At 50.4% G+C, this 13,915-nt stretch overlaps 1 protein-coding gene across 1 annotated transcript; it reads left to right on the forward strand.

Moving 5' to 3' along the window:
- The first annotated feature begins 4,447 nt into the window (after window positions 1-4,447).
- On the forward strand, window positions 4,448-5,395 carry LOC102445689 (olfactory receptor 52R1-like). Its single transcript, XM_006110804.3, has one exon. The coding sequence runs from the start codon at window positions 4,448-4,450 to the stop codon at window positions 5,393-5,395; it is 948 nt and encodes a 315-aa protein (XP_006110866.3).
- The last annotated feature ends 8,520 nt before the right edge of the window (window positions 5,396-13,915 follow it).

A 13,915-nucleotide genomic window follows, 5' to 3' on the forward strand; every position in this document is an offset into this window, starting at 1 on the left:
CTAATTTCACACACAAGCACGATACATATGCCGAAATAAGATAAACTGAACCCAGCAGATTATGACATGGAGATTGATAGGTTGCATGAAGCAATTTGTCCAAAGCAATTTTGAGTTATGTGCATTTGTTTCCCTAAGGCTGTGTCTCCACTACAAAGGAAAGTCAGAAAAAGATATGCAAGTTGCCATCCTTTTCTAACTTTTCTTTCAGAAGAGGCTTTTCTGAAATTTGGAGTGTTTACACGGTGCCAAATTTTGGCAAATCCTCCTCTTTCGGCACATCCCTTCTTCCTTGTACAACGAGGTTTACAGGGATGGTGAAAGTACCCGTCCACCTTTCCGAATTATTTTTCGAAAAAGTAGATGTGTTCCTTAGACCTGGCATAGCTTTTCCAGAAGCTGCAGTGTAGACGTATCCAAAGTCCACTTCAGAAAGCACGAGGGGAGGGTCCGTCACAGTGTAAACCAGATTTAACTTTGTGAATCTCATTCTTCTAAGCAATTTGCTCCGATAACGACTGTGGCAATGAGTTCCACAGTCCAAATACTGATTATGTTTTGCCTGTTTCATATGCTCAGACTTTCAATAATACGGAGTGTTCCCCTGTTTGTGAGTTGTGCGGGAGAGCAACTATAAACGCCTCATCTATTTTCTGAATCAGTAAATTCATGGGGTTGCAGGTTGGAAAGGCCCATTACATTATCCAACCTGAGTTCCTGTCCTCACTACCCCCCATGCGTTATGCAAATTGGCTTATGAATATGACTATGCATAACTTAAAGATGCTTTCCTCATTGAACATGTCCATTTTAAGGTACTCATCTGGTCAATCTTTATATCCTGTTTTTGTGCAGGTTTCTGTCTTGTATGTGAAATCAGCAATAGGAAGTGTGAATCTGCTTTTAATTCTAAATATGCTAATGAGGGGCATTAGGGATATTTTAGCATCTTAATGACTCAAGCAAATGACCCGTGAATGGTTTAATTCTTCCTGAAAGCCCAAGCTGTGGTCGGTCCCAGAAAGACATGAGGCTAGAACCCATTGTGGCTCCCCCATGTTTCCCCTGGAGGTGGGAAAAGTTTGAACTCAACACAAAGGGAAGAGGAATACAAGTGGGGGGAGCCAAACAAAGAGGCAATGGGCAGACACCAGGAGACACCCCTCTTACTAAGACTGAACTGGGGGATGCATCGGGCCCAAGCGAGGAGGCTGCTCCGAAAAAAAGATGGTTAGAACAACTGTTTAGAGTAAGAATTTGCATGTCACAACTTTCTTAGGGAATTACGATTAGCTGGGGGAGACCAGACATTACGTTTTTAAAGGGACAGTGGCGTATTTAAGCCCTCCTGCAGGTGTGTGTAATTAAAAAAAAATTCAAATTATCCCATATTTTCTGTCTCTCCCTTCCCTGGTGGGTCCTATTGCTGGCTAGATCCTTGCTTGTCAAACTAGACGGTGACCTAGATGGTACTTGGTCATGGACCGTAAGGGCCGGGGACTGGACTCGATGACCCCTCGAGGGCTGTTCCAGTTCTAGGGTTCTGTGATTCTAACCACCCACCCAGCAGCAGGGAGTGGAGGGTCAAGTGGCGGTTGGTGTGTGTTTGAGTGGGGAGAGGTTTGCAAGGCTGGCAGTTGGGTACCCCTGCTTATCCGGTGGTGTTGACCCTGTTGTGGGCCAGCTCTTTTGCAGTACGATCACCCCACTCCTGTTTCATAGAATCCCAGGGCTGGAAGAGACCGCAGGAGCCATCGGGTCCAGCCCCCTACTCAAAGCAGGACCAGCCCCAACTCAGTCAGCCCAGTCATGGCTTGGTCAAGCCGGGACTTAAAAACCTTCAGGACTGCTTGCTGCAGGGGCTGATGGGTGCGGGCCGGCGGTAGCGGGTGACGTGTCACCTCTGTGCCCACCTACGGGTCCTTCACACTCACGCCTCTCTCACTGGCCTCCCCCTGCTGTGCCTGGTAACCCCCTTGCTGCTCTGTTGTTCCTCCACACACTCCCCCCCCCATGGTGGAGTGCGTCCCACTCCCGGTGCTGTGCAGGGAATCACCCCGTCGGATTGTGGTGTGGAAAGAGCCGATAAAGAAAAGTTATTTATTAGTTCCCTAAATAGAAGAACTAGAGGACTCCAAATGAAATTAATGGGGAGCAGGTTTAAAACTAATAAAAGAAAGTTCTTCTTCACATAGCGTGTAGTCAACCTGTGGAACTCCTTGCCACAGGAGGCTGTGAAGGCTAGGACTATAATAGAGTTTAAAGAGAAGCTAGATAATTTCATGGAGGTTAGGTCCATAAAAGGCTATTAGCCAGGGGATAAAATGGTGTCCTTGGCCTCTGTTTGTCAGAGGCTGGAGAGGGATGGCAGGAGACAAATCGCTTGATCATTGTCTTCGGTCCACCCTCTCTGGGGCACCTGGTGCTGGCCACTGTGTGCAGACAGGATACTGGGCTACATGGATCTTTGGTCTGACCCAGTATGGACGTTCTTATCCTGCAGCTCCCCAACAGCCTGGCTGGCCGGCTCCTTCCTCCCCTGCCACTGGCTGTGGCCGGGGAGAAACTCCGCTAAGCTCTGGAGAGGTGGGAGGAAGCAATTTCCAGCTGGTGGGCTCTATCCCAACCATCCCAGTCCCCAGGCGGGGCCCTTAGCTGTCTCCCCACACACTGCCCCTGCCCTAGGTCCTGCTCCCAGCGCTGCTCCACCCCCTCACACTCTCCCCTGCTGAGCCACCTTCTGGCCACGCTCCCGGAAGCCCCGGCAGCCACGTTCCAGGGGCTCTGAAGCACCAGGCATCCTTAGGGCTTAACCCCTTCTTGCCCACGCTGGAGCCAGGGGACTGGAGGTGGCTGGGTTATGTCGGTGGCCAGCAGCAGGCTGGAGGGGGGAGCTGCCTTTCGGCGCTGTGCGGGCAGGAAGGGACACGCTGCTGCCAGCCCAGGTCCTCTCTTCCCCCATCCCACCCATTTTCGGCTGGCAGCATCTTCTGCCCCCTCCCTACCACACAACGCCGACAGGCTCTTGCTTGACACATTCCAGTGTGAAGCCCGACAGAAACCCGGGGAGGGAGCTTGCGACCCTGCATGTCCCTGTGTTGCTTTGTGATGCCAAGGCAGCGCCAGGTACCAGGAGGAGTTGGTGCACCTCCCGGGCCAAGCAGGGTGGAGAACACTGAGCAGAAGGGTTAGGTCAGGTCAGTCAGGGTATATCTGCACCTCGGCGTTATTTTCGAAAGATCCCTTCTCTCTCCTAAAATGAGGTTTACAGGATCTTTCGAAAAAGGCTTTATTTTTCGACAGATCCATGTATCAACTGCTGGGTTTTTTTTGAAAAAGCTCCATTTCGAAAAAAAAGTGGCAGCCATGTTTATGCCAATGAAGCACTGGATATTTAAGCAAAATACAGGACAATGTAGCACTTTAAAGACTAACAAGATGGTTTATTAGATGATGAGCTTTCGTGGGCCAGACCCACTTCCTCAGATCAAATAGTGGAAGAAAGTAGTCACAACCATTTATACCAAAGGATACAATTAAAAAAATGAACACATATGAAAAGGACAAATCACATTGCAGAACAGGAGGGGGATGCAGCGGGGGGGGGAGGAAGGAAGGTAAGTGTCTGTGAATTGATGATATTAGAGGTAGGGAGAGTGGGATGTTTGTGAGTTAATGGTATTAGAGGTGATAATTGGGGAAACTATCTTGGTAATGGGTGAGATAGTTCAAGTGTTTGTTGAGTCCTTTTTGGAAAGTGTCGAATTTTAACATGAATGACAGTTCAGAGGATTCCCTTTCAAGTGCAGATGTAAAAGGTCTTTGTAGCAGAATGCAGGTGGTTAAGTCATTGAGAGAGTGTCCTTTCTGGTTAAAATGGCAAGAAACTGTTTTTTCTTTGTGATCTTGTCTGATATCTGTTTTGTGGGCATTGATCCTTTGGCGAAGTGTCTGAGACGTTTGTCCAATGTACATAGCAGACGGACACTTTCGGCACATGATAGCATAGATTATATTTCTGGATGCGCAGGGATGTGTTCTTGATCTTATAACTCACTTGGTTAGGTCCAATAATGGTATCAGCAGAGTGAATATGTGGACAAAGCTGGCAACGGGGTTTGTTGCAAGGGGAGGTTCCAGGGTTGGTATTAGTGTGGTATGTCCTGTGGTGGTTGGTAAGAATCATCTTGAGGTTAGGTGGTTGTCTATAGGAGACTATGGGTCTGTCTCCTGTTTCATTAGTAATTTCAACGTGCCTAATGTACATCTCTCTGTTGACAGAGAGGTGTAGTCTAGACACAGCCATATTAACATTGTCTCTCCCTCCAGGTGTTTATACTGAGACCTTCACCCTAGATCCTGGGCACACACAAGAAGTGACGGGAACATTCGGTGCAAGCAGGAGACACCGTTCTGCCTCCAAGTTGGACGCCTTCTCCCTTACTCCATGGCAGATTCCAACACAACTAACTTCACCAACCCCTCCACCTTCATCCTGCTGGGCATCCCTGGCTTGGAGTTGGCCCACGTCTGGATCTCCATCCCCTTCTGCATCATGTACGTCATAGCCCTCTTGGGCAACTTCACCATCCTGTTCATTGTGAAGAAGGAGCCGAGCCTCCATGAGCCCGTGTACTATTTCCTCTGCATGCTGGCGGCAGCTGATCTGGTCCTGTCCTGCTCTATCTTGCCCAAAATGCTGGCAATCTTCTGGTTCAGTTCCAGGGAGATCGATTTCAGTGCCTGCCTCACCCAGATGTTCTTCATTCATAGCGTCTCAGCAATGGAGTCTGCGATCTTCGTGGCCATGGCATTTGATCGCTACGTGGCCATCTGCCATCCCCTCAGACATTCCACCATCCTGACAAACTCTGTGGTGGCCAAGATGGGCCTGGCCGTGGCATTACGTGGTGGCATGCTCATACTGCCTTATCCCTTCATGGAAAGGCAGTGGCCATATTGCAGAACCAACATCATCCCCCACTCCTATTGCGAGCACATGGCCGTGGTGAAGCTGGCCTGCGCCGACGTTCGCGTCAGTAGTTACTATGGCCTCTTTGTGGTATTCTTTGTGAGTGGGGTAGACATCTCATGTATCACCATGTCCTACACACAGATCCTCAGGGCCATCTTTAGACTCCCCACAAAGGACGCCCGGCTCAAAACTTTTGGCACCTGCAGCTCCCACCTCTGTGCCATCTTAGCCTTTTACATTCCTGCTCTCTTCTCCTTCCTCACCCATCGGTTTGGCCAGAATGTGCCTCTGTATTTCCATGTTCTCTTTGCCAATGTCTACATCCTGGTGCCCCCCATGCTGAACCCCATCATCTACGGGGTGAGGACCAGACAGATCCGGGACAGGCTGCTGCAGCTGTTGATTCATAAAGGGAATTAAAAGTTTTCTCCTGGGCCTCTGGCTCTCAGATGGAGAGCTGTGCAGAGCTGGCTGTTGATACGGTGCTGGACCCTCTGCCCAGAAAAGACATGAACCTTTTCCTGGTCTTGGTGTGATGTGTCAGTGAGGGACACATGAGAGTCAGGTCATGCACGTTTCAAAATTCTGGAAACTGGACTCCCTAAACTCTGCCCTTTGCCCACCTCTTCTACCAGGGCTCTGCCCCTCCTCTAATCCTCTCCCTGAGATCTCACCCCATCCTTGCTCCTCTCCTCCCCTTCCCCTGTCACTGTGAGAGATCTTTCCCTGCACACTCTCCCCTGGTTCTTGTGATGAGCACAGGGAGCCGAAGACAAGGCATACAGGCTGCTTTCAACTTCCTGAAGGGGGATTCCAAAGAGGCTGGAGAGAGGCTGTTCTCAGTGGTGACAGGTGGCAGGACAAGGCACAATGGTCTCAAGTTACAGTGGGGCAGGTCTAGGTTGGATAGTAGGAAAAACTATTCCCCTAGGAGGGTGGGGAAGCACTGGGATGGGTTCCCTAGGGAGGGGGTGGAATCTCCACCCTAGAAGTTTTGAAGCCTGGCTTGACAAAGCCCTGTCTGGGTTGATTTCGTTGGGATGGGTCCTGCCTTGGGCAGGGGGCTGGACTTGATGACCTCCTGAGGTCTCTTCCCGCTCTATGGTTCTAAGATTCTAAGGTGTAAGCACGTTGATGCGAATGGAGCTGAGCGTCGCAGAAACACACCTGTCACTCCGATCCGCCCTTCTCCTTAGCAAACGTTCTTCCTGAAATGGACATGCTTGCTCCCAGTCCGTACAATTGTTGGTCCTTTCCTCTTTGGGAACAACAGAGTGACACTGTGGGATGGACGAGAACAGGTATGTCTTTGGAATGTCAGTGGATTGCACCTTCCCCTCATTCTCCATTGCCCCTCCCAACTCGGTCCTTGCCCTTGACATGAGATAGGAAGTGAGACAGTCACACAGGGGCTACGTCTAGACTGCAGGCTTCTTTCGAAAGAGGCTCTTTCGAAAACATCTTTCGAAAGAGCCTCTTTCAAAAGATCGCGTCTAGACTGCAGGCGGATCTTTCGAAAGAGAAATCCGCTTTTTCGAAAGAGAACACCCAGCGAGTCTGGATGCTCTCTTTCGAAGACGGCCTCTTTACATTGAAGAACGCCTTCTTTCGAAAGAGGAACTTTCGAAAGAAGGCGTTCTTCCTTGTAAATTGAGGTTTACCGCCATCGAAAGAAAAGCCGCGTTCTTTCGAAATAATTTCGAAAGAACGCGGCTTGAGTCTGGACGCAGGGGAAGTTTTTTCGGGAAAAGGCTACTTTTCCCGAAAAAAACCCTGAGTCTGGACACGGCCAGGGTGCGCTCGTATATTATACTCCCCCCATGCCTGGTAGCATGTTAACTATTCTGTTCTATTCCCGTTATATTAACAACCCATGTGCTCCAGGAGGAAAACACACCCAGTGCCATTTTATTAGCCACGAGTAGTCAGGGGATTCAACCAGTACCAGGCCCAGGCCTCTGTGTGATTACATATATCCTGTCCCATATCCCCAGGGAGTCTCTGCATCTTACTTCTACACAAATATAGGGGTACAACCCAGCCATTTTTTTTGGCCACCTGCCCTGGAATTAGAAATGGTTTTCCCAACCCTACCACCTCAATGTGTGATGTGGCCCAGCCCAACAGACTCTGCCCATGTGGCTATCTGGTCCTCAGGAGTTAGATCTTCCACCTCTCTTCCTACCTCCACAAGCCACAGCCCAATCAGATCCTAAAGAGCCCAGAGAGCCTTGCCCTGCAGACTCAGTTCATCCTCTAGATCTGCAAACCTCCCCGCCTATTCATCCCACCTCAACTGTCTCGCACGGCCCCTTTTTCCTTGCTGTGCCTCGTGTCTTCACATCCATTGCCTCCACGTTTAGTAAAAAAAAAACAGCAAGCAAATGGTCTGGTAGCACTTTATAGACTAACAAAACATGTAGATGGGGTCATGAGCTTCTGTAGGCATGGCCCACTTCTTCAGATGACCTGAAAGCTCATGATACCATGAAGGCTCATGATACCATCTACATGTTTTGTTAGTCTGTAAAGTGCTACCAGACCATTTGCTTGCTGTTTTTTTCTGTAACAGACGAACTCAGCTACCCTCTGAAGTTCCACCTTTAGGGTGGATTGTTCCATAAAGGTCCGTCATTATTCCTCTATCTCCTCCGAAGCCTTACTACACTGGAGATCAGTTTCCCATTTTACCCCGTACGCCACTCCGCGGCACAGACCTTCAAACACCCTCTCCTTTTCCTGATAGTCCTACACTGTCAACAGTCCGAATAAACAGGCTCAAATAGGGTTGGCAACAGACCAGGGAACAGCTGTAGCACAACTGGTAGAAAAACAAAAGATGAACCAAGCATTTGATGAGTGGGGTGATAGTAGGGAATGGCAAGTAGGACACCAAGTAATGATTAAGCATGACACTGAAGCGAGGGAGAGCTCAGTAGTTTGAGCAGTAACCTGTTAAACTCTGAGTTGTGAGTTCAATCCTTGAAGGGGGGCCATTTAGGCATCTGGGGCAAATCTGTCAGGGTTGGAGCTTAGTCCTGTTATGAGAGCAGGGGAGTGGATTCAATGACCTTTCAAGGTCCCTTCCAGCTCTGTGAGATGGTATATCTCCATGTGTGTGTTATTTTTTTAATTCCAGAAGGGGAATGGCATGGACTATGGTGAATCAGATAATTTGAGACCTCATTTCATCTGGAGCATCAGCCTGAGTGGAGACATGCCACACAGTTGAAGGAGTACAAGTTTAAGCTGCATTTTGCAGGTCCTGGTATTTTTAAAAAACAAATTAAGCAAGATAAGCTCCTTTAAATACCAAGAAGTGCTTGTTGTTTATATTTCCACAGGTTATCCTCCCGAGTTGCATATGGGGCCTGTCAGAGGTGATAATCCGAGAGGCAAAGGGATTATTGGATACCAAGAAGATAAATCAGACACCTTTTGGGACCTGAAACTCATGGCCAAAAACTTCAAGCAACTCCACTCCACTGGGTGTGGTGAGACAAACCCACCCTGCTGGAGCTGCTGTAGAATTGGTGCAGAAAGCAAAGGAAACCAAGTGGAACATGTCTTTTAGTACTGCCTGGCCATGAGGTACCGGAGACCGAGTATTCCCGTCAGTATTTCCCTCTCAGAACCCTGGCGCATCGGAGCCTAAGGTGCCGCCAGTGGCCTGCAGAAAGCAGGCTGAGCGCTCGGAATCTGTGCTCAGGTCTCAATTCTGACGGGATTCTCCAACCAGATGTTCCTCGGCCCCCCTCCCAAGCAAGCAAGGTTTGCGAGGGGTTCGCAGACCGTGCCTTCTGGATGGGGCCTTTCAGTTTGGGAATGAATGTTTATGCATCTGTGTGTGGTGGGTGGGGGGGTGGGCGGGCGCATCTGTGTGTGTGCGCACGCGCATGTGAGTCTCCGTGTGTGTTTACATGTGTGTGCCGGTGTCTTTGCACACACAAATCATGGCTGCCCTGAAGGTTCATTTTTACCAAGTGGAACAACTCCCTACAGACCGACTGACAGCCCCACGTGAAAAACTCATCCGCCTGGAGTTCACAGCACGCAAGTGGCACAGAGACATCTGTGCTTCACTCCCTGCTCCGAATCAGAAAGAACAGAGTTTGGTTTTCACAGCTCTCACGGGTCTCTCACAAAACAGGACTGACCTGTCGTAGGTGCTTCTCTCCAGGAGGGTATGTCTACACTATAGATTTTTGTCGGAAAAATGGCCAGACTCACAGACATTGGGCTATTATATACAGTAGACTTCTGATAATCTGGAACCTATGGGACCTAGGTGGTGCCGGATTATCAGATATGCCGGTCTATCAGGAGGTACTGTAAGATGGTTATATATATACTGTATACATTATATACTGTATATAAAGTGTTCTAAAGCCTTTTTATTGTGCATACTGTATACAGTATACTGTAATGTTTTCATTTTTTTAAGCCTTTTTTACCCTTTTTGCTCAGTTCAGCTGCTGCCGCTGTTATCTTGTGACTCATTTTTTGCCAAAGCTCACTCACTAGGCTCTTGCCATTTTAATGCCGGACTATCAGGAGTGCTGGACTATTGGATGCAGGACTATTGGGCTACGTCAACACTGGCATGATTTTCCGAAAAATGCTTTTAACGGAAAAGCTTGCCCGGGACCGCAAGAGGCGGGCACCCGCCTGGGCTAGTGCGGACATCGTGGACCTCATCCACGACCTCCGCACTAGGCACAGGAAAGTGGCCATCTAGGGCAGGAGAGCTGCCAGCCTGGCCACCCAAGAACAGGTGTGCATGAAAATCAAGGTGGTCCACTGAGACCCCCGACCCTGAGCTTACAATGGCCGTACTGGGTCAGACCAAAGGTCCATCTAGCTCAGTAGCCTGTCTGCTGACAGCGGCCAACCCTAGGGACCCTGGAGGGGATGGACCAAAGACAGTGACCAAGCCATTTGTCTCGTGCCATCCCTCTCCAGCCTTCCACAAACTTTGGGCAGGGACACCACTCCTACCCCCTGGCTAATACCACTCCATGGACCCAACCTCCATCACTTTATCTCACTTCTCTTTAAACTCTGTTCTAGTTCTAGCCTTCATAGCCTCCTGCAGCAAGGAGTTCCACAGGTTGACTCTTTGCTTTGTGAAGAAGAACTTTCTGTTACTAGTTTGAAGCCTGCTACCCATTCCTTTCCTTTGGTGTCCTCTAGTCCTTCTATTATGGGAACTAATGAAGAACTTTTCTTGATGCACCCTCTCCACCCCACTCATGCTTTTATAGACCTCTATCCTATCCCCCCTCAGTCTCCTCTTTTCTAAACTGAAAAGTCCCAGTCTCTTTAGCCTCTCTTCATATCGGACCTCTTCCAAACCTCTGATCATTTTAGTTGCCCTCCCCTCTCCCACCCTCTCTCTTCCCCTCTCCCACCTCCTTTTCCCAGTCTCTCCAAGTTTTGTTCAATAAAGAGAGATTCTATTTTTGACCACACGTTTTCTTTATTTTGTACATCAGGAAGGGGGGCTAGGGAAGGGTAAGTGGAAGGAGGTGAGGGAGGAATGGGGTATGAGCTCCCGATGGGGAGGACTGGGCTGGCTCTGCGGGCTTCTGGGTGTGGAAGCTCTCCTGCAGCCCCCCAATTGCCCCCTCTCCCCAGATGGCACCCTGCGGCAAGTGCAGCCGGTCTGATGGCCGAGTGCTGTGATGTGCCCAGTGTGGGTACTCCGGGCAATCCAAGCCAGGACTGCTTTGCAAGCGGGGCACCCCTGAGAACCGTCTGTCCGGGGTGGGGGGTCAGGTCCCTTTAAGCACAGCCCTCGGCTAGCCTGAGGCAGCATCTCCACGCTCTAAGTCCTCATCTGATGCCCTGCCGGCACTGCTTCCGGCTATCCTTAACCCCGGTTCAGGGTCCACTCAATGTGGACATGCTAGTTCGAATTAGCAAAATGCTAATTCGAACTAGTTTTTTAGTCTGGATGCGTTAGTTTGAATTAGCTTAGTTCGAATTAACTAATTCGAACTAAGTTAGTTTGAATTAGTGCTGTAGTGTAGACAGACCCTAACAGGGTTTCTTCTCTTTTGGGCTGCCTTTCCCCCTCTCTGCAGCAGCCAGGTCCCTGGCCTGACCCTGTCACAATGCATGGAGGTTAGGTCTATCAATGCCTATTAGTGGGGACAGGTAGGAATGGTGTCCTTACCCTCTGTCAGAAGCTGGGGATGGATCTCTGTGGTGAGTCCCTCTTCTGTTCATTTCCTCTGGGGCACCTGCCATTGGCCACCTTTGGAAGACAGGATACTAGGCTCGATAGACCTTTGGTCGTACCCAATATGGCCAGTCTGATGTTCCTAAGAGCAGCCAGTCCAGGCCGGGCTGGATAAGAAGGTCTGCAGAGCGGAGAAGCTTCAGTTACTCTCTGGAGCTCCGGGAGAGGGAACTGGCTGCCTTGCCCTCAATATGAGTTTAGCATTGTGGGCAGAGCAGTGCTAGGCAGGAACAGAGGCAGCTGCTAAGGCCTCTAGGGCCAGTGTGCTGAGGCCTCGTGATAAGGGCAAGGAAGGTGCTTTACCCACATGCGACGCAATCCCAGGATACTGAGGGAGTGGCTGGACAGGAATTTCTGTTCTTCCTGAAAGGGGCGAACACAGGACCTGGGACAGCCATAGAGCAAGATGATGCAAGCCTGGAAGTGACGCAGGTCCCGGACCTGAGGCGACAGCAGGAGACGACCCACCAGAAAAGGAGGCAGAGCTAATCCCTAGCACATCCAACAGGATATTCCGCAAGGATGACTCAAACTCTCGCACGCGGCTGGAAAAGGCATGGAGTGTAGCCCTGCTCTTTAGTTCTGTATTTACCATCCCATAGCAGGCGACTCAGCATTTCATGCCTATGCCACACCTCTTGGAATACTGCTGTGGCATTCGCTCAGAACTGGTCTTCGGAGATAGTCCAGGGGTTCAAATATGCACTACAATTAACATCTGCAGGGCAGCGATCTCCAGAGACAACTCTTTTGGAACTCTTTTTTTGTGTCGGATAGCTGGGGTTGCCCCCTGTTGGGCTGGGCCAGGAAGATTTGTCACCCTCGTTCCAATTCTCAAACACGCTGGTGTTTCCCTCCAGAGAAATACCCCTAACTGGGAGAGGGGCAGGCCGAGAGCCCAGCTCTGGGGATCCGAGCGCCCTCTAGCCGGGGCGGGGTTGGAAAGTCTGACTCAGCCTGGCACCTCCCATTCCAGTTCCTTCTGGGACCCACTGGGAGTGAATGGACCGAGAGGGAAAGAATGAATCCAATGCAAACGCTCATCTAGCCCTCCCCGACTTGTTCCAGGATAACTAGGGGGGGGGGGGAAGGCCTTGCTACCCTTCATCCATAGGGACATTGTGTTGGTGCTGCTTGTACTGTCGGTTCCCCCAGAGCGACCCCAGGGTGGGAGGGGAAGTGGAGTCCCGGGGTTCCCCCCTCCCAGGAGCTGGAGCACCCACACAACAGCTCATTCTGAAACCCTCAGCGTCACCTAGGGTACGTCTACACTACATGCCTCTGTCGGCAGAGCCATGTAGATTTGTTTGTTCAGCAAAGGCAAATGAAGCCACGATTTAAATGATCGCGGCTTTATTTACATTTACATGGCTGCCGCGCTGAGCCGACAAACAGCTGATCAGCTGTTTGTCGGCTCGCGCGCTAGTCTGGACGTCCCCCCTGCCGACATCAAAGCCCTTTGTCGGCAGCCCCGGTAAACCTCATTCCATGAGGAATAACTGGGCTGCCGACAAAGGGCTTTGATGTCGACAGGGGGAACGTCCAGACTAGCGTGTGAGCCGACAAACAGCTGATCGGCTATTTGTCGGCTCAGCGCGGCAGCCATGTAAATGTAAATGAAGCCGCGATCATTTAAATCGCGGCTTCATTTGCCTTTGCCTATGTGTCTAATCTACATGCCTCTGCCGACAGAGGCATGTAGTCTAGACACAGCCCTAGAGAAGATGGTGCTGTTTCAGCCTCCTCCTTCCAGCCTTTCCTCTGCCTCCCACCTAACAAACAGGCCCTGCTAGAGCAGAAGCCCAGTCCCTTCTTGGTGTGACACAGAGACTGCTGTCATGGCAGGGAAGTTGGGACTCTTCCACCTCTTGGTCTCTGCCTGATGGTGACCACGTCATGTCTCCCTGTGCCTCACTTTACCTATCTGTATAATGGGGGTTTCATCCTATGGACTTTCCTGTGCTCCGAGTTTTGAAGATCCTTTAATGAAAAAGCAGCCAGGAGTCCTGTGGCACCTTATAGACTAACTGAAGTGTAGGAGCATAAGCTTGCGTGGGCAAAGACTCACTTCGTCAGATGCCTGTGATGAAGTGGGTCTTTGCCCACGAAAGCTTATGCTCCTACACTTCAGTTAGTCTATAAGGTGCCACAGGACTCCTGGCTGCTTTTGCAGATTTAGACTAACACGGCGACCCCTCTGATACTTGACACCTTTAATGAAAAGAGCTTCACCCTGAGGAGAATCACTGTTTATTGATTGCTTAGCAAGAGCTTTGAGTGCCTGCAGAAAATGCCTGTATCTTCCCCCCGCATCTTCTCTCTCCAGTTCTGCCTGTCTGCTCTCTATCCAGCTATTCTGGGCATCCACAGGGCATCAGTGGCTGTGGGGACCTAGACATCGGCCCCTGTTTTCTTATAATTCAACAATGATTTGAAAGCAGCCAAGTCTTTTTGGACTCAGCCCAGAGCCCAAGAGTTTTCCTCTCCCTCTGGGAAGGTCCCGTAATTGCTGTTTACTCCTAAAGCTGGAGAAAGAGCCCAGAAGCCCAGACAGGCGGGTCTCCAGCCTGTTTGCAGCCAGGTGCTCACGGGTTCCCTGGAGGACGAACGAGCCCCACAGGGATTGCACAGAGCTCTGTTAGAAATGGCGCACGCCCCACGTGGAATGCTGCTGCAGAGGCCAGGGTGAGACCGAC

Source organism: Pelodiscus sinensis, chromosome 1, assembly GCF_052426305.1.
Source record: "Pelodiscus sinensis isolate ZL-2025 chromosome 1, ASM5242630v1, whole genome shotgun sequence".
Classification (NCBI taxonomy): Eukaryota; Metazoa; Chordata; order Testudines; family Trionychidae; genus Pelodiscus; species Pelodiscus sinensis.